A 26,812-nucleotide genomic window follows, 5' to 3' on the forward strand; every position below is an offset into this window, starting at 1 on the left:
CACACTTCCACCCCCCTCCACTACCTCCATCAGAAACACAACTATCCACTACAGCAGTCGTTGCCTCCCTGGGGTGCTCAGCGCCTCCTATTGAGCACCAGTCTGTTTACAGAGCAACACTTCCCATCGGCTTTTGGGTCAATGGGATTATATTTCTTATAAAGCAGGATGGAGGACTCAGCGAAGTGGAGGAGGTGGGGCTGGAAGGAGGGGAGGGGACGGCTTGTGTTTGTAGAGGGGACTTGAGTGGCAGGGCATGGGTTGGGTTGGGTTGGGGGATTTAAGAGAAGGAAAAGCCAATGCACAGAACAAAGATGGGATGGGCAGTGGTTTGTATTGATCTCCTGTCTGTCTTGCTGTCAGAGGATCAGTCCCAGACAGAGAGCTGGCGTTCGTCATTTAGCCAACGTGAGGATGAGAGAGCACAGTCTGAGGATATGGAAATACACATCAACTATTCAATAGAACCTTTTCGCCTACATGCAGATTGTGTGTCAATGTTTAAAGGTAATTCAGTAAATGGCTTACGCAAGCCACTAATTACTACGTGTATAATGTTGTGTATTGGTCTTGCAACAAGGAAGAGGAGAGGAGAGGAGAGGAGAGGAGAGGAGAGGAGAGGAGAGGAGAGGAGAGGAGAGGAGAGGAGAGGAGAGGAGAGGAGAGGAGAGGAGAGGAGAGGAGAGGAGAGGAGAGGAGAGGAGAGGAGAGAGAAGAGAAGAGAGAAAGATAAGAGAGAGAGAGAGAGAGAGAGAGAGAGAGAGAGAGAGAGAGAGAGAGAGAGATATGTTGAGTCCTTTTACATGGACTATGGAAAAACAAAGACACTCCCAGCAGAGCCAGAGTGTACAATATATTTGAGAGAGAGAGAGAAAGAGAGTGTTTGTGTGTGTGTGTGCATTTTTGTTTTTGTTTTTTTGTTTTGGCATAGTTAATAATTAAGCAGAAAAGATCTGTGCCCATTTGAAAAAGATTAGCCATTACTCAAATGAGGTTGAAAACACATATGGGAGGAGGGTGAGAAAAAAGGGGATGCTTGCCAAACATTAGATGGAATATGCTTACTTCAACAATGCTTGTTGAATATATTTGCATATTTAGACAAATCAAATGCAGGAGCTTCAAAAGTTACTGATTACTAAACTGCCAATTTGAATTTTCTCTTACTGAGTTCTAACAGATTCAAATCACATTGGGAGGGATGTGTACGTGAAATAGAGCTGTTAGTATTCAATTGGGATTACGTTGTCTTGTTATGCCTGTCACTAAATGGACTGAAGACAGTTGGGCCTATGATTTTAAATACCATATTGAACTGGTTTTGCTCCCAATGCCTTCTTACTTGACCAGGCTTTCCTCCCTGGATCAACACTGATCGTTTGGAAGTTGTGGGTTTTAGTCATTTTGATGTGTTTTGTCTAAACGCATTTCCTGAGCAAGGTTTCCTCTCCTTGTCCCCTTGGCAGGCAGTGACACAAATTAATTCATACAGCACAGCGCTATTGATTTCTCTTTGGAGGGGGAATTATTCCATGCTGAGCACAAATAATCTTTAAACCAGGCGTTTATTCACACTCTCACTCCAAGTGCACCACCGTGGATGCTTTTAATCGCTCCGTAATTTGAGAAGGGCGATGCACTGGCATGCTCTGTCAAGTTAAAGCCTCCCTATCTTTAGTCCTCCTCTTCTCGCCCTCTTGAAAACACGCGCAGGTCTGCAAACACACACACACACACACACACACACACACACAGAATAAATTAGATTAACGTCAAGGACTTTTCCCCTCTGCTGAGAATTCTAACATTTGTTAGAGGAGAATTACAAACACACAGGCAGCCATGCACCTGGACTGTTCAGAGTTCTCCCCCAACCCCTTCTTCCCCCTCATCCTTTTATTATCCCTTTTTCAAAGTGGCACCAAGTGTAATCCCCCTTAATGGACGTTTAATATTTATACTTATAGCATAATCGCTTAAACATTAATTTACGGGGCCATATTTGGTTGTTCTCGGGCCCTGACAGCCTATTCATCAAAAAGGTAACGTGCAGAACCTTGCGCCCCCTGCGGCAATCAATCAGCACGCTCCTCTCTCTCCTCTCCCCGCTTTACCGCCATCCCCAGAGATAGGTCTCAGGCCAAAATGAATCACACGCTGAAGTTTACATAATCCCCCTCTCCTCCCGCCTCCTCCTCCACCCATTAGCCCATGTTTGAGAACCTTTACCTTTTACAGACTATTCCGATGGCTTGAAAGGATTCATCAAAATAGTTCATTCACAGAGACCTATGCATTTATACGACTTCTGCACAGCCATAATATGATATGTAAAATGGCGAATTTGCATACAATCATTGGATCACAATCCTTGTTGATTAGACAGTTTAGCATTTCTTCTATACTGGAATGAAGCATTCAATGTGTAACTGGCGGACCATTAAACACGTAGGCCCACTGACTGACTGGAAAGTTACATTAAAGGGTAGTATAGATAGATAGGGTTTAGACACAGGAAAGACTGAATGTTTCCTGAAAATTGAATGCTTAGTCATTGGTAAGTGCCAGGTAATGGCAGGTGACTGAAACTGTTCGCACTAAGTTGAAGTTCACAGACAAAACAATGTTGTTTTTAAACTCTTGTTTCACATGAACTACATGTTCACTCATTACATGGTTCATATAGATGAGCCGGTTAAGAAGCTAAGATTTAAAGTTGGCTTTTTCTATAGAAACAGATTGTGCCTTTCTCTAAGCAGTAGGAAGCAGATTATTCAGTCAACCTTTTTATCTGTTCTTGATTATGGTGATGTGTCACGCTCGTCTCTTTGTGGAAGAGAGGAGGACCAAGGCGCAGCGTGATATGAATACATCTTTTTAATAGAAGAAGAAACAAACACTAATACAAACTAGACAAAACAACAAACGTCCGTGAAGCTATCAAACGAAAGTGCAGACACACGCAACTAACGTCAAGACATAGACAATTACCCACAACCTACCTAATGACTATGGCTGCCTAAAATATGGCTCCCAATCAGAGACAACGATAGACAGCTGTCTCTAATTGAGAACCAATCCAGGCAACCATAGACTTACCTAAACACCTACACTGAACACAACCCCACGAACTCTAGAAAAAAAACCTAGACAATACAAACACCCTAGATGAGACAAACACACACAAACATCCCCCATGTCACACCCTGACCTAACTAAAATAATACAGAAAACAAAGATAACTAAGGCCAGGGCGTGACATGATGTTATTCTCACCACCAAAGTGCCCTTCGTTTTGTTACAGGTGACAGTTTTGATACTCATCACTGCATCCTGTATCAAAAGGTTGTCTGGACTTCGCTAAAGACCCATAGAACTCTACATTACTCCCTTTTTGTGGGCCCTACATCATAAACTTCCGTCTTATCTAACTTTGTTGTTGAAGTATAGACACTTGAGTTGCCTAATTCACAGGATTGGTTAACTCTTGAGGTTCCTATGGTATTTTAGTTTTAATGCACCGTATTATTGAACAAAATTACAAATACATTTAATCTTGATGTTCTGGTGCCTTTCGAGCAATTTAAAGAATTGACCGGAGACTTATTGGTCGAGGAATGTAACTGTTCTTCTGGGTGATGTTTTATTTGTGCTTCCCATGACTGTGTTTTTGTATTGTAATGTATGGATGCATATACAGTACCAGTCAAGAGTTTGGACACACCTACTCATTCAAGGGTTTTTCTTTATTTTTACTATTTTCTACATTGTAGACTTCAAAACTATGAAATAACAGATATGGAATCCTGTAGTAACCAAAAAAGTGTTAAACAAATCTAAATATATTTTATATTTGAGATACTTCATAGTAGCCACCCTTTGCCTTGATGACACCTTTGCACACTCTTGGCATTCTCTCAACCAGCTTCACCTGTAATGCGTTTCCAACAGTCTTGAAGGAGTTCCCACATATGCTGAGCACATGTTGGCTGCTTTCCTTCATTCTGCGGTCCAACTCATCCCAAACCATTTCAATTGGGTTGAGGTTGGGTGATTGTGGAGGCCAGGTCATCTGCAGCACTTTGTCACTCTCCTTCTTGGTCAGATAGCCCTTCCACAGCCGGGAGGTGTGTTGGATCATTGCCCTGTTGAAAAACAAATGATAGTCCCCACTAAGCGCAAACCAGGTGGGATGGCGTATCGCTGCAGAATGCTGTGGTAGCCATGCTGGTTAAGTGTGCCTTGAATTCTAAATAAATCACTGACAGTGTCACCAGCAAAGCACCCCCACACCATCACACATCCTCCTCCATGCTTCACGGTGGGAACCACACATGCGGAGATCATCCGTTCACCTACTCTGCGTCTCACAAAGACACAGTGGTTGGAACCAAAATTTTCACATTTGGACTCAGACAAATGGACAGATTATTGAAAAAGGAAATGCCTGACAAACTAGTCTGACATTGATGTGACTGCTAGTATCAGTCTTGGATATGGTGCATCAGGGATGGGGCAAGATACAAGTTTGGCATAGACAGCAAACGATGTCTGGAAGCCAGTAGACAGTGAGTCAGGAGTCTGAGTGCCTCAGTCACCCTCTTTGTCTCCCTCTCTCTCTGTCTGCCTCTTTCTCTCTCTTTGTTCTTTATTTCACTCTTATTATTATCTATCCTGATGCCTAGTTACTTTACCCTGCCTTCTAGGATATATCTACCTCAAATACCTCGTACCCGTGCATATTGATCGGGTGCTGGTACTCCCTGCATATAGCGCCATTCTTGTGTACTTTATTTAATTCCTTTTCTGTTACTATTTTCTTTTTCAACTCTGCATTGTTGGGAAAGGCTCATAAGCAAGCATTTATCAGTAAAGTCTACACCAGTTGTATTCAGCGCATGTGACAAATAAAATGTGAATTGATCTCTCTCTCCCTCTCTCTCTCCTTCTCTCTCATTACCTTTCTCTCTCTCTCAATCTCAATCTATATTTTATTCCCAACATGTGCACTGTGCATTGTGTAGAACATTCCATAGCAATTTGCCATCAACCAAGCAGAGCACGTGATTGTCTTTCATCAAAGATTGATATACAGTATGTGTGTTAGGTCAATAAGAAATGGTTCCGTATACAGAACAATGATATTTCAGAAACTTTTAGCTTCTATGCGTGAGTAATAATAGTGCAATATGCAGTTCTTCAGTCACGGATGAACTCCAGCGACAAAGATAAAAGACAATCTAGGCATAAACTATAACAGTTACTGTGACCGACTATTGGATTTTCACTGCATCTTGTCGAATGTTTATTGTGTGTTCAGCTCTTATCCGGTTGTGGTTTTTAGTTTTGGGTGTGTAAGTTTAAAGAGGACTTTGAATGTAAATAGTATGACTAATATGATTAGGTTGAGATTTTTGATTAACATATCCCACTTACACAAACACAATTACCAAGATGCATTTAACATTGTGACTCTAGTCCTTATGGCCGAAGGTTGCTGTGTGTCCTATGTTCACAGCAGTGGAGGCTGCTGAGGGGAGGATGGATAGTAATAATGGCTGGAATGGAGCAGATGGAATGGCATTAAACACATGGAAACCATGTGTTTGATGTATTTGATACCATTCCACCAATTCCGCTTCAGCCTTTACCACAAGCCCGTTCTACCCAATTAAGGTGCCACCAACCTCCTGTCATTCACAGTTATTGTTATTGACCATAACATGAAATTCAGAGGAAATTCACAGTACTGTATAAAATCTGTGCAAGAATAAATGTTCATTTCTGATATTGAAAGGTCAAAGGGGTAGGTGTGGTTTATTGTCAAATTACAACACAGAAGCAGCGGTGCATTTCTGAAAGCATTGCGACCTTGGTAAAGCAAGTTCTGTTTGTCCATAAGGCTGACCATTCAAACTGTAAGTGCATGTTTGGCGCCATCTGGTGAAGTCTGAAATCTGGCAGCACTATTACAGCAGTCAGCAGCGGTCCAATTACACCAGCACATCTCACAGCATTTAGTGTGTCCCAAACGGCACCTTATTCCATTTATAGTGCCCTACTTTTGACCAGGGCCCATAGGGATCTGTTCAAAAGTAGTTCACTATATAGGGAATAGGCTGCCAATTGGGATGCACCCTTAGATAATTACATGGGTTTCCAAAGCACACATTTGTAGCTCTTGTTCATTCAGTTGTCATTCCCAGCCACCAATAACCAGCAGACGTTTTGGACGTCCAGTATCCACTGAGTTTCTCAATTGAGTCTGAGTAATTATTGCCCCGCTCAGTTTTTACATTAAAAGAAGGGTGTGTTTCTTTTTCCATTGACAAATGTGAGTGAGGGAGAGGTTTGTGAAGCCGGGGTGTGTCAAAGGATGTGTCACGATGTATTGTTGTGATAGGGTGGTACCTGGCTGTGAGGAATTTGTTACGGGTCAGTACATGCACATGTACAGATGCAGAACCCACATCTTTCCCAGACCTGCAGTGATACCAGCAACAATGTTTTCAATTTGTTCTCCCTCATCATGTCAGAGCACAAAACACATTACTCCGGAATGTGCTATGAGTATTGTAGCGCTGGCTGTATGGATAGCATTTGTTACAACAGTCTCATTGGGACAAATCCCTTACACTTTATTTTGCATCTAAAATATCTCCCATAGTATTTGATGTAATAGAACCAGCAGTAGCCAGTAGAACACCAGCAAATACAGGAAAAGTGAACTATTACATTGGTATGCAGTATTCCCTGTTCTGCGTTCAAAAGAATGCCTCATTTTCTGTGTTCCGTGCCACACCTGTGTTTGTGCACGAACACGCAAAAGTGTAATTAGAGTAGGTGTGACTTCAGCCAATTCCTCCTCTCCTCCACCAGTCTGGGGAAACACGAATCTACTCTACTCTGCCTGACACAACTGGAGTTTTCTGAACTTAGAAGGTGAATATCTTTACATTGTCTTCATCATAATTCACATCTTCTGCCTGCTACAATATTTAGCAAGCGATGCATTGGGATCAGAACGGTTTGTTTGCTACCTTGCCTAGACTTTTAGAAACATGCATCTGTCTGCAAACCGTTCTGATGTTCGAGTTTGAAAGGGAAGATTAAAGAGATTTTTAATGAATGTTATTTTGATTGTGTTGGCAAAGCTACTCTCGTGAGAGAAATATTATGTATTCAGCTGTCATTATCTTTACACTCCAGACGTACTCTGTTTCCACACATCTAAATATCACTATACAGCTTTTTTCCTCTCTAACTCACTCAGACCAGCCAAGATGCCAGAGAACGCAGAGGCCGTTTCAGCCACTCTAACCACCAACAGGAACTGTACTATAGAGCTCACCAATGTCACCACCGGTTACTGTCTCATCAACCCCAAGTATGTTGGCATTCAATACTCTAATCTCCTTACATTACATACAGTATACCACTATGGAAATGAAATGAATTAGCCAAATAACAAACCAGCTGTCCATCCCCAGATTGTTATTTGTCTGTTACTTTTCGGTGGAATTTCTCAGAGTAAATATATTTTATGACAGGCTTCTCTTGGATGGGTGGTTTTCATGTGTAACGTGGCTTTGAGTACATCCACCTATCCATCATGAAGTGACACAATGTGGCTCATTGCACACTGCACGCTGGCTCACTCTGTGTTGCTTACGAATCCATAGCAGCTCTCACACTCCATCCATCAGCACAGAGTGGCTGGACAGAAAGAAAGGAACAGTGAAACGACTAAAAGTAGAGGGACAGTGATCGTAGAAGTAAAAAAGTGTATTTTCACACAACTTTAAGTCCAGTAGTAAGGTTTAGCATTTTATCAGCAACATGAATGTTCAGCTAATTCATTTGAACTTTAATGACACCTCATTCCCGTTACTAACCCCCCCAGGGTGTATATGTCCAGTGGTTACTGCTACCACCCACCCCAGCCCACCGTCCGCACCGCCAAGACAGAGGTGTGCTCCTTCACCAAGGATGACGACACAGCCACGGGCGCCGTGGGGGTCCTGACCTACGACCTTTTCCACATGCAGAGCCGCGTGTGCTCAGAACGCATGGCCATCATGTTCTCCGTGCCCTACGACTACAACTTCTACAAGAACTGGCTGGGGGTGGGCGTCTTCGACGTGGCACGCGCCTGCGACAAGCAACTGTACAACCACATGTACAATGAGAAGGACTTCAGCAAGTTTGTCCGATCAGAGGCCAATGGGTCAGGGGTGGTGTACAAGGCCCAACACGTAGACCTGAGGGCCACCATGTCCAATGTTGGGAAGTCATGTATTAAGGTGGAGCTCTATGATCAAATGGGGCACAAATAAGGGTAGACAAACTGGTAGCTGAGCCCTTTTACCAACTCACAGCAGGGAAAGAGTTTATATTTACACATAATCATGTACTAAATATAATAATGAACGAATCAACCAACTTAGCTGGTTAATGTTATCCAATTAATAAATCTTTATCAACTGGAAGATATTACTGTCTAATTGTTCACAATACTTGATTCTGTGTCTTTTTCTGCACCTGTACATGTTTGTTTCAATAAAACATTCAACAATGAATTGGTGTATGTTTTAGTGATAACCTTTAACATGTACTTACACACCTGATCTACTGAACGGTTTCATGTATCATTAATATTTGCCATTAAGAATAAATGATTGTACATTGAATTCAGTTTCCTAGAACTGTCAGTGTTTAATGAATCATAAAAGGACTTTATACTAGCCATAATACAATAATCCCATGTGATTCAGTGACTATTGGCTCAGAAATTATCATTATCCTGTCAGGATTTATATGGTTATTGGTCTCTTGCCTTGTCCATCGTCCTGTAGAACTGCACCATATAAGAGATGACCATAGCTTCAGGGGTGCATGTATTTACTTGTTCATCTTATTCAGTGCCTCTTTTGTACAATTCCATTGCAACAAATTACCCAATTCCTCCAAGTCAGTCAAGCATCCAGTCACACATGTTTGTACATGTTTGTACATCATGAGAAATGGAGTATACTGCTGAGTGACTGCTCCCTGCTTACATAATGGGCCTTTATCCACCAGGAACCGTCTATTGTTCTGGTCTGCCAGCTCCGACCCAGATTAGGGTGTGGTACTGACTCGCTCCCACAGAGCTAGACAACATAATGTTGGCTATAGACATTATACTGTACTTTAGTATGAGCCCCAAGATGTAATGGTGGCAGTGTGTGTGGGAGGAGGGTGTTTTTTTGTTGGGGGGGGGGGGGGGGGCTGGTTCTGAGGGTGTTTGACAGCGTAGTGAAACTGTTTCCTGGTTTGAAAAAAAAGGTCCCTCCTTTCAGGTGCATTTTTACTAAACTAAACTCTAGAGCTGAGAGAACACGCTGAGAGAAGTCTTTTACAGGTAAGATATTACTCCTATTACTTTTACAGGTAAGATATTACTCATTTTCATGACCCCTATGAGTATTACTGGAATGAGTAGAACTAGAGGTTGTATAGAAATTGTAAGGGTGACAGTATTCCACCTACATTTGATCACTTTACATGATCTATTTTTAACACAAATCTTATTTCCATTTGGTTCTCCCCCGGTAACCATTGGTATGATGACAATTTAGAGATTCATTACTGGGCATATGTGAATCTATTAGTGCAGTTTACATGTGGGACATCCGTTTGATTTGTAACCGTTCCCCTGCAAATGAAAGTGGAGATGATTTTCTCCAGGTTTCCCCTCTCTAAACTGGTTATTGCACGGTTACTTAGGAGTGTAATTAAAGAGCCAGGCTTCCTAATGAGCCGAGCAGAGTGAGCAGCCGTTCTGTTATTGTTGAGAACTGCCTTGAAATCTTCCTTATTACACACAGGCTCTCAGGCTTTTCTTACATCTCCCATTCTAAACTGGCTATTTAATACCTGTGCGTGTCGTGTGTCATCAGGCAAACGGCCAACAGAGGAGAAGAAATTGCTGTTGAAATTTGAAAAAAACTGTTCTCTACTGTATTTGATTCGGAGAAAAACCTCTTGACACTGAGCAGGGCATGTCGTAATAAGAGTGAAGCTTTTCAGAGGGACACTTACAGTAACTGTATTCTAGAGTACATTTTTGGACGGAATTGGATCAGATACGAATACAGATCCTCTTGGCATTCCAGGGGGTCAACCACACATGTATTTCTGCACAGCAGTCTAACTGAAAGGCTTAACCCTGCTAGTCTCTGTATTATAGAACTAAAGAGGTACATATCAGAACCACTCCAAAATGGCAGAGTCAGCCGAGGCCGTGGTAGCTAACCTGAGCAGCAGGAGGAATGTCACCATTGAGATCACCAATCTCACAAACAACTACTGTCTCATCAACCCAAAGTGAGTACACACCTCACCAAGCTACTGTTATTGTCACACTGTACATTCAAGGAAATGTTGAAAGCGTAACGTTGTGCGTGTGTCCTCACTAGGGTATTCCTGGAGAGTGGGGATACCTACCACCCTCCCCAGCCCACAGTGCGCCCCCTAAAGACCGAAGTCTGCACGTTCAGCAAATCAAGCGCCAAGGCAACGGGCAGCTATGGCGTTCTGACCTATGACCTCTTTGAGAAGTCCCGGAACGACTACATCGAGACGGTGGCCCTCATGTTCGGTGTGCCCTGGGACTACAACATCTACAAGAACTGGTTCGCCGTGGGCATCTCCAACAAGGGCCGAGCCTGTGATGCGTCACTGTATAAAGAGATGTACAACGAAAAGACCCAGAAAGGTTTCATAAGAGAAGAAGCCAATGGCTCAGGGATCACCTATGAAGGGAACTACCTGGACATCAAGGCCACCATGTCCCCCATGGGCAGGGCCATCATGAAGGTGGAGGTATGGGACAAGCTGTTCACTCCCAGCCAGCAGACCCACTAAGGGGAACCTCCAGCCTCCACCCTCTCCATCAGCACTACAGTATACCTCTGCTGTGTTGTACCTCTGTAACCAATCCATCCACCAATAGATATTACTATTCTGCCGTACGGCTACTGTTTGTATGTTTTGTTGCTGACATGTCTGAATTTCAAGACAACACCTTTCAGTAAATCTGCTTAAGATCACAGTTTAGTTTGCTTATGAATCCAGGCAGAAGCGATATCTGCTCTTTTCTGTAGAAGTCACTGTTCTGTTCATCTCTCGGTAGCATCCTCTTTCAACTGGCATCTTCTCTAGAAATGTAAATCAAACAATGACTCACCAGAGGACGAGGGTGCATAGCTTACTTAACAACACATGGCCAGGAGCTGTCTCTGTCTGTATCTTCTTATGGCATTACTAGTCTATGAAATAAATGTTGTTGTTTTGCTAAAGCTATTTGTGTATGATGAGTTTCTCTCTATTGATTGAGCCTGGAAATATTATGCAACAGTGCCCCTGAAGGAAAATTATACTGGCCTTTAATGGATAGTTAATACTGATATGAAGTCTTCAACCTCTGAATAACATTATTACATTTACATTTACGTCATTTAGCAGACGCTCTTATCCAGAGCGACTTACAGTAGAGTGCATACATTTTATTACATTTTTACATACTGAGACAAGGATATCCCTACCGGCCAAGAGCAGACGCTCTTATCCAGAGCGACTTACAGTAGAGTGCATACATTTTATTACATTTTTACATACTGAGACAAGGATATCCCTACCGGCCAAACCCTCCCTAACCCGGACGACGCTATGCCAATTGTGCATCGCCCCACGGATCTCCCGGTTGCGGCCGGCTGCGACAGAGCCTGGGCGCGAACCCAGCCCAGCCTGGGCGCGAACCCAGAGACTCTGGTGGCGCAGCTAGCACTGCGATGCAGTGCCCTAGACCACTGCGCCACCCGGGAGACCAACCCGGGTGGCATACCATGCAGGTTATGTGCAGTGGTGGAAAAAGTACTCAATTGTCATACTTGAGTAAAAGTAAAGATACCTTAATAGAAAATGACTCAAGTAAAAGTGAGTCAACCAGTAAAATACTACTTGAGTAAAAATCTAAAAGTAATTGGTTTTAAATATACTTAAGTATCAAAAGTAAATGGAATTGCTAAAATGTACTTAAGTATCGAAAGTAAAAGTATAAATCATTTCAAATTCCTTATTTTAAGCAAACCAGATGGGGCAATTTTCTTGTTTATTTATTGACGGACAGCCAGGGACACACTCCAACACTCAGACATAATTTACAAACAAAGCATTTGTGGTTAGTGAGTCCGCCAGATCAGAGGCAGTAGAGATGACCTGGGATGTTCTCTTGATAAGTGTGTGAATTGTACCATTTGTGACCCGATTCATGAGATTCAGGAAACTAGGCGAGTCACAAGTCACGACTTCACAGGAGAGCCGTTTGAACTTTAAAAAAATGTTTTACCAAAATGCGTTTTTTGGCAGAAATGCCTTCTCGAACATGTGAACTTTTATGTGCCTTAATAACAAACTTGTATGCCATCTGTAAATACGAATAAAAGAGTTAGGAACCTTGTTGGTTAAGCCACAGAAATGTTTCCCTGTCTAAATGTAACGAGTACTTTTTGGTGTCAGGTAAAATGTATGGAGTAAAAAGTACATTATTTTCTTTAGGAATGTAGTGAAGTAAAAGTAAAAGTTGCCAAAAAATATAAATAGTAAAGTAAAGTACAGATACCCCAAAAAACGACTTAAGTAGTGCTTTTAAGCATTTTTTACTTCACGCCACTGGTTATGTGCAGTATGTAAGACATGTAATTTCATGTCTTTAAAAAAAATGGTATCAAATAGGAAATTATCCTTGGTGTGACCTTCTTATAACAATTCCATATGCTGTAGCTTAGTAGAACACCCCCCGGCTTAGACAGGGCTTAGTCTGTAGAGTGTACCTGTAATCAGCTAAATTATAGTGTATCTGTAGCAAGATGAGTGACTCACAGAGTTGTAGTGAATGGCCATGCCTGGCACACCCGAATTCCACCACAATATCTTTTCCTAAAATGTTTCAAGGCGTAATGCACAGTTTGCAATATAGTAACCCTTGAGAAGCACAACCATGTCAATATTAAACCTCTATTGAAAACAAATGTAGCATTTGAAAGGCTCTTCAGAGGAACAGTAGGCCTGCCGACTGCTTCGAGGGCCTGACGGAGGAGATGACAGCCAGTGAATAGGAAGTCTCTTCAACCTAACAGCTATCATTCACTAAATACCAACACAGAGAAGAAACCATTATCACTTCTACTTACAGTCTAATTCTAATTCCCTAGCCCTATAGGCAGAGGCATGGGTATTTATTGAAAAGCTATCAGACCATCAACAATACTGCACCAGCCCCACAATGGGAGTGACTTACACACATAGAGTACACACTTATTATGCTAATAGTACTGCTACGATTGGAGGGATGCAATCATTAACCTTGTGAAAATGAGGGTACTGCTAGGAGAGAACGCTGCAGAAGCTCTTCAATCACATCCCAGCCAGATGTTATTGTGTTTCTAACAGCAAATCCACTTACAATTCCAACTCTGCATTTCTAACTCTGTTTCCCCCCGCGCGGTAGATTCATTCTGCTTTAGCTGCGTTAACTGGTTACCGCCACAAAGAGGCCCTGATCAAAGGTTCCTCTTCCCGCTGTAGCATTTACATAAGATAGAAGCATAAACTAGCTCTATTTAGGCTCAATCTCAGAAGCGTTGTGGAGTGGTGCATTGAAACAGCGACAGGCACTGCCGCCTATAACAGATGGGGCCACTCGGCAGCGCTAAGCAGGGCTTTTTGTCTGTTACATCTTTGAAAGAGGATAAACTCCCTCACTCCTTTCACATTCTCCCTCTTTCAATCTCCCACATGTATTCACTCATACACCTGCATATACTTAAGCATGCTTTCATGTATTGTGTTGTATGTGATTGTGTTTTGTGTGGGTGCGGGCGTGCGTGCGTGACTACATTCGTGAGTCTGTTCGTGTGTGTGTGTGTGTGTGTGTGTGTGTGTGTGTGTGTGTGTGTGTGTGTGTGTGTGTGTGTGTGTGTGTGTGTGTGTGTGTGTGTGTGTGTGTGTGTGTGTGTGTGTGTGTGTGTGTGTGTGTGTGTGTGTGCATGGACTCAGACAATAGTATGCTTGGCATTTAGTACATTTCCTTAAAAACAGCCAAAGCACATAAGCCAGTATCACAGCAGTCGTTTGGTAGTCAGCTTAAGTCCCTGCTGATTTCCTGTACTTTTACTCTTTGATTTGAGGAGAATCAGTTGATTAGAGCTGAACATTCTCCTGTCTCTGGTGTTACACATAACACTACTGGCAAGATAATAATGCACCTTCACCTGCTAAAACATTCCATGGTCTGAACTAATGTTACCAATTTATTGTGTTATCCCAGTGCTCTGTATTACTGTGAAGTGCTGAGAGCCATCTTTATCTGCTTTCAAAGACTGCCACCTAGAGGCTGTCCCAGGTAATGACTCACACTGCATTACAACAGAACATTAGGGAGCATTTATCTAACTAATACTGGGCACAATATATAGAGGTACATCTAACTTGATGGTTAGCTGCCATTGAACAAAAACGAGGAGAAAAGAGGAGGAGAAAGTTCTGAAAAATCCCAAATGTCAGCACAATGAACCAAAATCTCATGATAACAGATTTGAAAGGACACAATATCCTCAAGACAGCCTTCATCAGAGAGGAGGAGAACTGATGTCATACTGAGATTCAAGGGGTTAGAGTTGAGAGGTCAGCTCACCCAATGTCTCCTCCCTTCAGCAGCCTGCGGCCTTGATGTCCAGCCGGGCCTGGTACTCCTGGGAGCTGCGCTCTGTGTCTGCCCTGATCTGGGTCAGCTGTTTCTCCAGACCTGTCCACTGACGCCTGTAGGCTCATCCTCATAGCTCCGTAGCAAGCTTCCATCTCCGCAAGGTTCCCCTCCATAGAACCTTATACAAGGGCAGGGCCACAGACACACAGTGAGAACTGAGCTGAACTCTGATTCTTCATTCCTTTTTGGTTAGGTCTGACTTGGACACTTTTTTTCTGGAGGTCATTTTGCATTTTATTTTCCAAATAGATGTATTTTCAATCCCTACAGCAGACAAGTAAGGGGCAAGAGTTGTGATATCTTTAGCTGAAGTGATCCTTGGCACTGTAAAAATCATTTGTGGCTTGTTTTGAAACTCTTTAGGCCTCTTTGTTATGAGTAACATGATGCATGATGTAATAGCAAATCATACGGTCCAAACTGAGAGTCTTATAATGTCATAGGTAAATGAGAAACTAAAGTGCTTCTATCCAAGAAGTTCTAAGTCTTCCGTGCTGGGTGTGCCACCTTACCATGGAACTCTACATCGGTTGTGTTGGGAATGTGACTTTACCATGGAGTGTGGACACTGCAGCTCCAGTTCCAGGTCTCTGGCGGTGGACTGGCCGCTCTTCAGCTTTACACTGGTGGTCTGCAGGACCTCGGTACTGGAGCTCTTCAGCTCTACACTGGTAGTCTGCAGGACCTCGGTACTGGAGCTCTTCAGCTCTACACTGGTGGTCTGCAGGACCTCGGTACTGGAGCTCTTCAGCTCTACACTGGTGGTCTGCAGGACCTCGGTACTGGAGCTCTTCAGCTCTACACTGGTGGTCTGCAGGACCTCGGTACTGGAGCTCTTCAGCTCTACACTAGTGGTCTGCAGGACCTCGGTACTGGAGCTCTTCAGCTCTACACTGGTGGTCTGCAGGACCTCGGTACTGGAGCTCTTCAGCTCTACACTGGTGGTCTGCAGGACCTCGGTACTGGAGCTCTTCAGCTCTACACTGGTGGTCTGCAGGACCGCGGTACTGGAGCTCTTCAGCTCTACACTGGTGGTCTGCAGGACCTCGGTACTGGAGCTCTTCAGCTCTACACTGGTGGTCTGCAGGACCTCAGTACTGGAGCTCTTCAGCTCTACACTGGTGGTCTGCAGGACCTCAGTACTGGAGCTCACCTCCTGCTGCAACACTTCAGCCTGAGGGAACCAACACACACAGGTCAAAATCATTAACTCATGAATAAACGTATAAGACATATGTAAAATATATGATATGAAAACATAATAATAAAAAAGCATACTGTTATTTCTTGAATAGAAATAATAATCTTGAAATGTTATGTATTCAGATCCCTGTAGTCATACACTATGTATGCGTTCCAAATGCACACTATTCCCTACATAGTGCACTACTTTTTACCAGAGCTCTATGGGCCCTGGTCAAAAGTAGTGCACCCTACAGGAATAGCGTGCAATTTGGGACGTAATATATGTCTGTGTGTTTGTCCCCTTGCCTTGTTCTTGAACCAGGCCTCGGTGTCTCTGGTACTGCTCTCTGATCTCAGTGATGACAGTGTTCAAGCCCTGGGCCCGGGGCCACGTCCACCTCCACCTGCACCTGACCACTCATCGTGGCACAGAACGACATGGTCTTCTAGGAAACAACAACAACATCAACAACAACAACATTACAGTAGTATCAGCATAGGAATTGGCAAGACAGCACAGGCAGATCTGGGACCAGGCTACCCTACAGTACTAAGAGATCTACCTTCTTATGGTTCTTCTTGAGGTAAACCACCTCCTCCTTCAGGTCCTCCAGCTGCATCTCCAGGTCGCTCCTGGCCAGGGACATCTCCCCCAGCATCCTCTTCAGCCCCCGATGTCAGCCTCCACAGACTGGCGCAGGCCAAACTCACTCTCAAACCTTGTGGTTGACACTTAGTTTGGACTCCAGTTGATCAAATTATACTATAAATATATCTATGATATCTGACATTTCAGCAATTGTAATGCTATGGAATAATGTTGTTTTATTCATTCCTGAAATATTCATATCAACCTTGAGTAAAAAGGGTAACTAATTGCTAATAGCTTATATGTTAGACTCACTGGATTCTGAAGCCAGTTTGGTGTTATTCACCGGTAGGGCCAATTCAGCCACCACAGTGCTGGTTGCCAAGAACTTCACACAGAGAAAAGTATCAGGTTTCAGGTTAGATTATCTCCCGCCACTGGAGACACCTTTCAATTTCATCATGAAGTAGTTTGGCATGACGCCAATGTTATTTTGCGTGTCACAATATGGATTGAATGCATCAGCGCTCAGTAAATGCAGAAACGAATTGCAGATACTCTAGTTAATCTTGTGCATTGTAAAAGTCTTGGCTGGCGGCCAGGTTACAGGGAGTTTAATGAATAAAGGCAACCAGCACTCACAAATTATATTCATGTTACAGTGGGGAGAACAAGTATTTGATACACTGCCGATTTTGCAGGTTTTCCTACTTACAAAGCATGTAGAGGTCTGTAATTTTTATCATAGGTACACTTCAACTATGAGAGACGGAATCTAAAACAAAAATCCAGAAAATCACATTGTATGATTTTTAAGTAATTAATTTGCATTTTATTGCATGACATAAGTATTTGATACATCAGAAAAGCAGAACTTAATATTTGGTACAGAAACCTTTGTTTGCAATTACAGAGATCATACGTTTCCTGTAGTTCTTGACTAGGTTTGCACACACTGCAGCAGGGATTTTGGCCCACTCCTCCCTACAGATCTTCTCCAGATCCTTCAGGTTTCGGGGCTGTCGCTGGGCAATACGGACTTTCAGCTCCCTCCAAAGATTTTCTATTGGGTTCAGGTCTGGAGACTGGCTAGGCCACTCCAGGACCTTGAGATGCTTCTTACGGAGCCACTCCTTAGTTGCCATGGCTGTGTGCTTCGTGTCGTTGTCATGCTGGAAGACCCAGCCACGACCCATCTTCAATGCTCTTACTGAGGGAAGGAGGTTGTTGGCCAAGATCTCGCGCTACATGGCCCCATCCATCCTCCCCTCAATACGGTGCAGTCGTCCTGTCCCCTTTGCAGAAAAGCATCCCCAAAGAATGATGTTTCCACCTCCATGCTTCACGGTTGGGATGGTGTTCTTGGGGTTGTACTCATCCTTCTATTTCTCCAAACACGGCGAGTGGAGTTTAGAGCAAAAAGCTCTATTTTTGTCTCATCAGACCACATGACCTTCTCCCATTCCTCCTCTGGATCATCCAGATGGTCATTGGCAAACTTCAGACGGGCCTGGACATGCGCTGGCTTGAGCAGGGGGACCTTGCGTGCGCTGCAGGATTTTAATCCATGACGGCGTAGTGTGTTACTAATGGTTTTCTTTGAGACTGTGGTCCCAGCTCTCTTCAGGTCATTGACCAGGTCCTGCCGTGTAGTTCTGGGCTGATCCCTCACATTCCTCATGATCATTGATGCCCCACGAGGTGAGATCTTGCATGGAGCCCCAGACCGAGGGTGATTGACCGTCATCTTGAACTTCTTCCATTTTCTAATAATTGTGCCAACAGTTGTTGCCTTCTCACCAAGCTGCTTGCCTATTGTCCTGTAGCCCATCCCAGCCTTGTACAGGTCTACAATTTATCCCTGATGTCCTTACACAGCTCTCTGGTCTTGGCCATTGTGGAGAGGTTGGAGTCTGTTTGATTGAGTGTGTGGACAGGTGTCTTTTATACAGGTAACGAGTTCAAACAGGTGCAGTTAATACAGGTAATGAGTGGAGAACAGGAGGGCTTCTTAAAGAAAAACTAACAGGTCTGTGAGAGCCGGAATTCTTACTGGTTGGTAGGTGATCAAATACTTATGTCATGCAATAAAATGCAAATAATTTCCTTAAAAATCATACAATGTGATTTTCTGGATTTTTGTTTTAGATTCCGTCTCTCACAGTTGAAGTGTACCTATGATAAAAATTACAGACCTCTACATGCTTTGTAAGTAGGAAAACCTGCAAAATCGGCAGTGTATCAAATACTTGTTCTCCCCACTGTATGTACAGTAACACAACAAAATCTATCAGTATTTGTGAGGTTTCTCCATCTTAATTCATGCATGTTTTGACCATGATAGTAAACCTACAAGGAACATACCTTGTAGCGGAGCTCGTCGATGGGTGCTGATGTCCCAGGTGTCGACCTTGACGTGGCTGAGCCCCCGCTCCCTGAACTGCAGCTCCGGCTTGGTGTTGGCCTCGTCCAGGGTGGCAACCCTCTCCAGGTACGTACCCAGGCGCTCCTCTGCGTCCTCCAGCCCCACCATCCATGGAGAAGCCACAGAAGATCATCCCTCCACCACCTCAAGAGCCAAAGCCCCCACCCATGGAGCTGAATCGGCCCCCACCAGCAGCCCCCACCAGCAGAGGAGGAGGCTGTAGTGGAGGAGATGCCAATCCCCTTACCCCCAGTCCCTGTGTACACACTTCCAGACCTCCCGGAAATCATGGACATGCCCGTATCAGAGCATGAGGAGTTGAAGCTCCCCATGGAGGCTGCTGAGCATAGCCCGACTCCAATGCTAGAGAAGCTGCTGCCGCGATTGGAGAATGTGGCCATGATGACTTCAAAGAGCGCAAGAAGCATGGTCTCTGGTGCGAAATGCACTGCAGGCGGGGTGCAGTTGTGGTCTCTCTGTAAAACACTGTTATTAATGGGCATTTGGAATGTGCTGACTTGGGTCTGCCTTGAGCGATCTCTGTATTTTCATTTTCACGATCACAGGGTCTCTCTCTCTCTCTCTCTTTTTCTCTATCAGACATAGACTCTGACCCTGCTGGGAGTATCTTTGTTTTCCAGAGTCCATGTAAAAGGGCTATGAAATAAAACAAATCTGTTTCCCTTTGGTTGCTATGTGTTCTGCCAACTTGGGGGATGAGTAACATCTCTCTTTCTCTCTGCCTTTCCTCTGCCCTCCCTTATTGCAAGGCCAATACACTACATTTCACAATTACTAATTAGTGGCTTGTGTAGGCCATTTACTGAATTACATTTAAACATAGACACACAATCTGCATGTAACTAAGCAAAAAGGTTATATTTGTCACGTTCCTGACCTGTTTTCTGTTAGTTTTGTATGTGTTAGTTGGTCAGGACGTGAGTTTGGGTGGGCAGTCTATGTTTTCTGTTTCTATGTTGGTTTAAAGGGTGACCTGATATGGCTCTCAATTAGAGGCAGGTGGTTGTCATTTCCTCTGATTGAGAGTCATATTAAGGTAGGTGTTTTCACACTGTTTGTTGTGGGTGGTTGTCTCCTGTGTCTGTTTCTATGGTGCACCATATGGGACTGTTTTCGGTTTGTTTGTTCGTTTCGTTTTATGTAGTCATTTTTCCTGTTCGTGCGTTCTTCGAGTTACATGTAAGTTCTTACGTTCAGGTTTGTCTACATCGTTTTGTTATTTGTTAGTTTATTCAAGTATAGTTTGTTTTCGTCTTGTTTAAATAAATATCATGTCATATCACAACGCTGCGCCTTGGTCGAATCACTACTCCTCCTCTTCGTATGAAGAGGAGGAGGAACACGTTTCAATATTTCGCTATGTATTTCCATAGCTCTCTCATCTAAATGATGAACGCCAGCTCTCTGTCTGGGCCTGATCCTCTAACAGCAAGACAGACAGGAGATCAATACAAACCACTGCCCATCCCATCTCTGTTCTCTGCATTGGCTTTTTCTCCTCTTAATCCCCAACCTAACCCCCCCACTGCGCACACACTGGTTGAATCAATGTTGTTTCCAGGTCATTTCAATGAAATTACGTTGAACCAACATGGAATAGACGTTGAATTGATGTCTGTGCCCAGTGGACATGCTCTGCCACTCAGTCCTCTCTGTCAGCTCGTCAGCCCATCTGCAGGATGTCCTCTAGCTCTTTCACTCACAAACATGCCACTTCCTCCCCTCCTACCCCCTCCTCCAAATCGTGTATGTCCAGACGTGCAAACAAGAATGATAGGGTCATAGGTCTACACTGGAAGCTGCTTAGGGGAGGATGGCTTATAATAATGGCTGGAATGGAGTCAATGGAATGGTATCCACCACATGGAAACCACGTTGTTGATGTGTTTGGTACCATTCCATTGGCACCATTCCAGCCATTATTATGAGCCGTCCTCCCCTCAGCAGCCTCCACCGACACTACTGTACAACTGTAAACCGCAGTAACTGCACATTTGGGCAACATTTAGTTAAGACCGAAATCCGGTTTTGTAGTATCTGTTTTATCTTGTGCCCTGGTTCAATTATCTTCAGTTTCAGAGAAAATACTGTAGAGTGTCAAATTTCCAGTAACTATAAAACCCAAGGCAAACAGCAGTAACTTAAGTTACTAAGACAAGTTACTGCACTCTGGGTTTGTTCCACTGTGTTTTGACTGCAGTTACTGCAGTTTGCCCATTCTATCGAGCTCAGGCCATCCCGATCATGACCCACACACACCATGAGACAGCCGGTGATCCAGTTCTTACCAGAATAAACAGGGCACAATCCCACAGACCAATTATGGCTGAACTCGCATTGAAATGCAAATACCCAGATTATGTATACATCGTTTGTGATCTTGTACCTACCTATTTAGTCACAGATTTAGTTCCCTAATGCAATTGGTAACCTTAATGTCATCATTTGCATATTGCATCCAAACACATCGTTGGATCTGTTTGGATGTGTTTACAGACTAAGCTTCTTCTGCCTTTAGGTTATCCCACCAATGTGAAATGAAAGGACTTGAAAAGCATAAATGAATCCAAGTATATGTCAGATATGACTGGTGTTACGTAAGTGAACGGGTCCATAGAGGGGTGTGTACACCATATGGATGAGATGATTAATGAGCTGAGCCAGCTAGCTTGACAAAACATTCAGAAGCAACTTCATATTTTTCAGAAAGACGCCCTTTCGAACGGGCATGGTCTAATTGAATCAACAATCAAATATACATGTCTGAGTTGAGCTTTCTTAATGAAACGTCAAATCTATTGTTGTTTTGGGTTGTTTATCAAAGTCAGCGGGCTAACTTATTGATCCTGCTTTGTCGCATAACGCTCTGGTCCTTTCCCAGGGAGGGAAGCAGGGAGAAGAGAGGGGAACAGCCGCCAGCGACATGTCAGCCTATGTCAGCAGTAGATCTAGGAAACGATGAGGCCCTGGAGAAGTCTCTTCTATATCACTTGACTTGAATCCCTTCCCTTTAATCTGCACGTTGAGACATCTCACAGCATTATTTTAACAATGTCGTCGATCTTCAAAAGAGTGTACACAAGGCACGGAACTCAGGGGTGTTTTTGCATAACACTAAATGCATTTTCAAAATGTAGTTGCTTTCTCAGAACAGCAAATACATTCATCATAAATATAATGATAACACATTATCAAAAGAACACGACTGCCTGCACAAATAATAACACAACCATACCTCTTGAGTCAAGTTGAAAAAAAAGTCAAGTTAGTCTACATCCGATGTAATAAAATAGATCTTCATTGCGGACACCATCATGATGATCAAAATACATCATGATGATCAAAATACATCATGATGATCAAAATACATCATGATGATCAAAATAGGAAAAACAAATATTAAAAGCTGCAACTACTCTCCTTTGTGCATATGCAACATTCCGTTCTGCACACCTCTGTTCTGTTGTACTGCCCCGTTATTTGTCTGTTTGTGGCCTGTTAGCTTGCATGATTATTGCCTTTCTCCTTCAACCTCTCTCATCCACGAGTTGTTTTGAGCCACAGGACTGCCGCTGACTAGATGTTTTTTGTTTGTTGCACCATTCTCGGTAAACCCTTGACGCTGTCGTGCGTGGAAAGCCCAGGAGGGCGGCTGTTTCTGAGATACTGGATCCGGCGCGCATGACACTACCACGCTCAAAGTCGCTTAGGTCACTCGTTTTGCCCATTCCAATGTTCAATCAAACTGAATGCCTAGAAGCCTGTCTGCCTGCTTTATATAGCAAGCCATGGCCAATTGACTCACTGGCTGTAGGAGCGATCCATTTTCGTGAACTCAAAAAGCCAGCGAAAAGTTTGTTGAATTCCCTAATGTGTTATCACGAAGCATAACCAAATTCCAATAAAAAAACAATGTCTGGTTTTTGGTTTAGTTGTCAGCTGTAGTGTATATTTTCAGTTGATGACCTCGCAAATGCGATATAGGCCTAAATAGCATCATTGATGTTATGAGTGATAAAGTATGGTCAAATTTCATTTGCTATGTTAAACCTACCCTTTGGAATGACTTCAATAGTAACAGCGAATTGAGTGGACAATTGAGTGGAGAATTGAGTGGCATTAAGTGGAGATCTCTCAAGAATCATTCTCAAGATACCACAATGGTAATAGTCAGTGGCAACTATCAAAGCTTAGAAGGATTGGGCTTGGTTAAAAACCTGGATGGGAAACCAAAGGTATAGATGTATATCATGGCAGAGCAAACTGGGGACCGTGGGGCAGCCCGTAACAATGCTTTGTTTGGCCCATCAGGACCACTAGGGGCCCCCTACCAAAAAAAGTATATATATATACTTCAACCGTGGGTTGACCGGTCAAAGTACTGGTCAAAAGTTTGGACACACCTACTCATTCAAGGATTTTTCTTTATTTTTACCAGTTTCTACATTGTAGAATAATAGTGAAGACATCAAAACTATGAAATAACAGATATGAATAATGTAGTAACCAAAAAAGTAAATATATTTTATTTAGGTTCTTCAAAATAGCCACCTTTTGCTTTGATGACAGATTTGCACACTCTTGGCATTCTCTCAACCAGCTTCACCTGGAAGTATTTTCCAACGGTTTTGAAGGAGTTCCCACATATGCTTAGCACTTGTTGCCTGCTTTTCCTTCACTCTGTGGTCCAACTCATCACAAATCATTTCAATTGGGTTGAGGTCGGGTGATTGTGGAGGTCAGGTCATCTGATGCAGCACTCCATCACTCTCCTTCTTGGTCAAATAGCCCTTACACAGCCTGGAGGTGTGTTGGGTCATTGTCCTGTTGAAAAACAAATGATAGTCCCAAGTGTAAACCAGATGGGATGGCGTATCGCTGCACAATGCTGTGGTAACCATGCTGGTTAAGTGTGCCTTGAATTCTAAATAAATCACATACAGTGTCACCAGCAAACCACCCCCACACCATCACACCTCCTCCTCCATGCTTCACGGTGGGAACCACACATGCGGAGATCATCCGCTCACCTACTCTGCATCTCACAAAGACACGGCGGTTGGAACCAAATATCTCAAATTTGGAATCACCTGACCAATGGACAGATTTCCACCGGTCTAATGTCGATTGCTTGTGTTTCATGGCCCAAGCAAGTCTCTTCTTCTTATTGGTGTCCTTTAGTAGTGGTTTCTTTGCAGTAATTCGACCATGAAGGCCTGATTCACACAGTCTCCTTTGAACAGTTCATGTTGTGATGTGTCTGTTACTTGAACTCCATGAAGCATTTATTTGGGCTGCAATCAACTCTAATGAACGTATCCTCTACAGCAGTGGTAACTCTGGGTCTTCCTTTTCTGTGGCGGTCCTCATGAGAGCCAGTTTCATCATAACGCTCAATGGTTTTTGAGACTGCACTTGAAGAAACTTTCAAAGTTGTTGAAATTTTCCGGATTGACTGACCTTCATGTCTTAAAGTAATGATGGACTGTCGTTTCTCTATGTTTATTTGAGCTGTTCTTGCCATAATATGGACTTGGTGTTTAGCCAAATAGGGCTATCTTCTCTATATCACTCCTACCTTGTCACAACACAACTGATTGGCTCAAACGCATTAAGAAGGAAAGAAATTCCACATATTAACTTTTAACAAGGCACACCTGTTAATTGAAATGTATTCCAGGTAACTACTTCATGAAGCTTCCTATGGCTTACCTCAAAGTGGTAGGCCACATTGGGACAGCCAAGTGCTGCCTGTCCTCTGTTGCAACACTCACTACCGAGTTCCAAACTGCCTCTGGAAGCAACATCAGCACATAAAATGGGTTTCCATGGCCAAGCAGCCACACACAAGCCTAAGATCACCATTCGCAATGCAAAGCGTCGGCTGGAGTGGTGTAAACCACTGGAGCAGTGGAAACGAGTCCTCTGGAGTGATGAATGACGCTTCACCATCTGGCAGTCTGACGGACAAATCTGGGTTTCGCGGATATCAGGAGAACTCTACCTGCCTGAATGCATAGCATCAACTGTAAAGTTTGGTGGATGAGGAATAATGGTCTGGGGCTGTTTTTCATGGTTCGGGCTAGGCTTCTTAGTTCCTGTGAAGCATACAATGAAATTCTAGACGATTCTGTGCTTCCAACTTTGTGACAGTTTGGGGAAGGCCCTTTCCTTTTTCAGCATGACAATGTCTCCGTGCATAAAGCGAGGTCCAGAAATGGTTTGTAGAGATCGGTGTGGAAGAACTTGACTGGCCTGCACAGAGCCCTGACCTCAACCCCATCGAACACCTTTGGGATGAATTGGAACGCCGACTGCGAGCCAGGCCTAATCACCAAACATCAGTGCCCGACCTCACTAATGCTCTTGTGGCTGAATGGAAGCAAGTCCTCGCAGCAATGTTTCAACATCTAGTGGAAAGCCTTCCTCCCTTTGAGATGTTCGACATTTGGTCATGTAGTGTATGTAGACACTGGTTCAGTGCTGGAGATGATGAAAATGATGTTGAAAAGAGGAGGAATTGCCCTTTAACATCATGCTGTTATTGTTTATGCGTGTAGATTAATCTCATATCAAGTGTTTGTTTTTGCTGTTATATGATCAAAGAATACACAATAAGATCTCTGTATGAAGAGCACTGTGTTAAGGGTACAGTTGGTTTGATTATGTGGTTTTGAAGAACAAAGAAACAAAAAGGTTTTTAGAAAATGTTGTTCTCACTCCCTCTATCTAGCAGATGAGTTGCTCCTAGAGACACTAGAATCCACAAACGCAAGCTATGTTTCGATTTAAGGCATCTTCACTGGAGTGTTGACAACTCAGCTGTTTGGATTGGTTATTTTGGAGTGTTGTTATTGATTGATCTGTGACGCTATGATGGAGCAGGTAAAATGTATTTGGGTGCCTGGGCTGCTGGAAGTGCAACGATAGCGGCCATTCAGAAGATCTCACCTATGCTTGAGGCAGAATCCACATTAGGGGCTCTGATGGGGGCAGTTTGGGCAGCTGGGGTGTCTCGTGTTGCAGCAGGAATGGCAGGAAGAAGGTTTGGAGTAGGAGCAGCAGGAGCAACTGGGACAGCAGTATGTACTTTTCTGTCTGTTGGAGGACAGGTGAGAATGTACCAGGATGTTACTAAAGTTGGTCTGCCGCTGAGATTCCACTCATGACGGCCTATTATGTCCGAGTGAACTGAGTACTTTGTGAAAGACAGATGTGCTCAGAGAACTATCTCAAATTGCTTACATTATTGGCATTGAATTAGTTTGGGATTCAGATTAATCATGTATGTTTAATGACATAATAGTTAACAATAGTAACCAGGAATTTAGATATACCTGGTATATGTATCAAAATGTATCTAATATTTTGTAATAATCTTGAATCGAATGAATGAGGGACTGAACACAGACCCAAAGTGTCTTTGCGATTCAAAGGGTTTCAGTCTTTGTTAAATGCCTTTTTTTTTTTTTTTTGCAACTTTAAACTAAATCAGATTAATTTAAGTGTCAATAAGTCTCAATCATTTTGAACGTCTGGATGGAATAGCTTTGAAATGTTATTTGAGAGACTAACCTCTAGAGGGCAATGTCTTGCAAGAAGAAAGAAATCACTTTTTTTCAAGTAGTCTAGCCAAGCAAGCCTCTTAAATGACTCCTTACTTACTTTGCTTAAGGTAGTCCATCGCATTTGATGATGACATCCACTACTGCTTGTGGGTTTGCTGAAGACTGTATAATCTGATGTGGTATGCACTGTCTGCCACAGTCAGAGCACACAATGG

The 26,812-nt window shown here is 43.3% G+C and overlaps 2 protein-coding genes across 3 annotated transcripts; both read left to right on the forward strand.

The window, feature by feature from the left end:
* Positions 1 to 6,539: 6,539 nt before the first annotated feature.
* Positions 6,540 to 8,579, forward strand: LOC139565064 (uncharacterized). Of its 2 annotated transcripts, none has more exons than XM_071385091.1 (3): positions 6,540 to 6,942; positions 7,274 to 7,387; positions 7,904 to 8,579. In XM_071385091.1, the coding sequence occupies exons 2-3, from the start codon at positions 7,284 to 7,286 to the stop codon at positions 8,334 to 8,336; spliced, it is 537 nt and encodes a 178-aa protein (XP_071241192.1). In that variant the 5' UTR covers positions 6,540 to 6,942; positions 7,274 to 7,283; the 3' UTR covers positions 8,337 to 8,579. The 2 variants fall into 2 exon arrangements, with proteins under 2 accessions (XP_071241192.1, XP_071241193.1); XM_071385092.1 differs by having other exon boundaries at positions 6,822 to 6,942; positions 7,249 to 7,387.
* A 701-nt stretch (positions 8,580 to 9,280) lies between these two features.
* Positions 9,281 to 11,346, forward strand: LOC139565028 (DELTA-stichotoxin-Hcr4a-like). Its single transcript, XM_071385034.1, has 3 exons — positions 9,281 to 9,403; positions 10,232 to 10,368; positions 10,461 to 11,346. The coding sequence occupies exons 2-3, from the start codon at positions 10,265 to 10,267 to the stop codon at positions 10,906 to 10,908; spliced, it is 552 nt and encodes a 183-aa protein (XP_071241135.1). The 5' UTR covers positions 9,281 to 9,403; positions 10,232 to 10,264; the 3' UTR covers positions 10,909 to 11,346.
* The last annotated feature ends 15,466 nt before the right edge of the window (positions 11,347 to 26,812 follow it).

This window comes from Salvelinus alpinus, chromosome 36 (assembly GCF_045679555.1).
Source record: "Salvelinus alpinus chromosome 36, SLU_Salpinus.1, whole genome shotgun sequence".
Lineage (NCBI taxonomy): Eukaryota > Metazoa > Chordata > Actinopteri > Salmoniformes > Salmonidae > Salvelinus > Salvelinus alpinus.

Coding starts and splice junctions, on each gene's coding strand:
- LOC139565064 (XM_071385091.1), top strand. CDS start 7,284: ATGCCAGAGAACGCAGAGGCCGTTTCAGCCACTCTAACCACCAACAGG. Junction 7,388..7,903: donor TACTGTCTCATCAACCCCAA/GTATGTTGGCAT, acceptor TAACCCCCCCAG/GGTGTATATGTCCAGTGGTT.
- LOC139565028 (XM_071385034.1), top strand. CDS start 10,265: ATGGCAGAGTCAGCCGAGGCCGTGGTAGCTAACCTGAGCAGCAGGAGG. Junction 10,369..10,460: donor TACTGTCTCATCAACCCAAA/GTGAGTACACAC, acceptor TGTCCTCACTAG/GGTATTCCTGGAGAGTGGGG.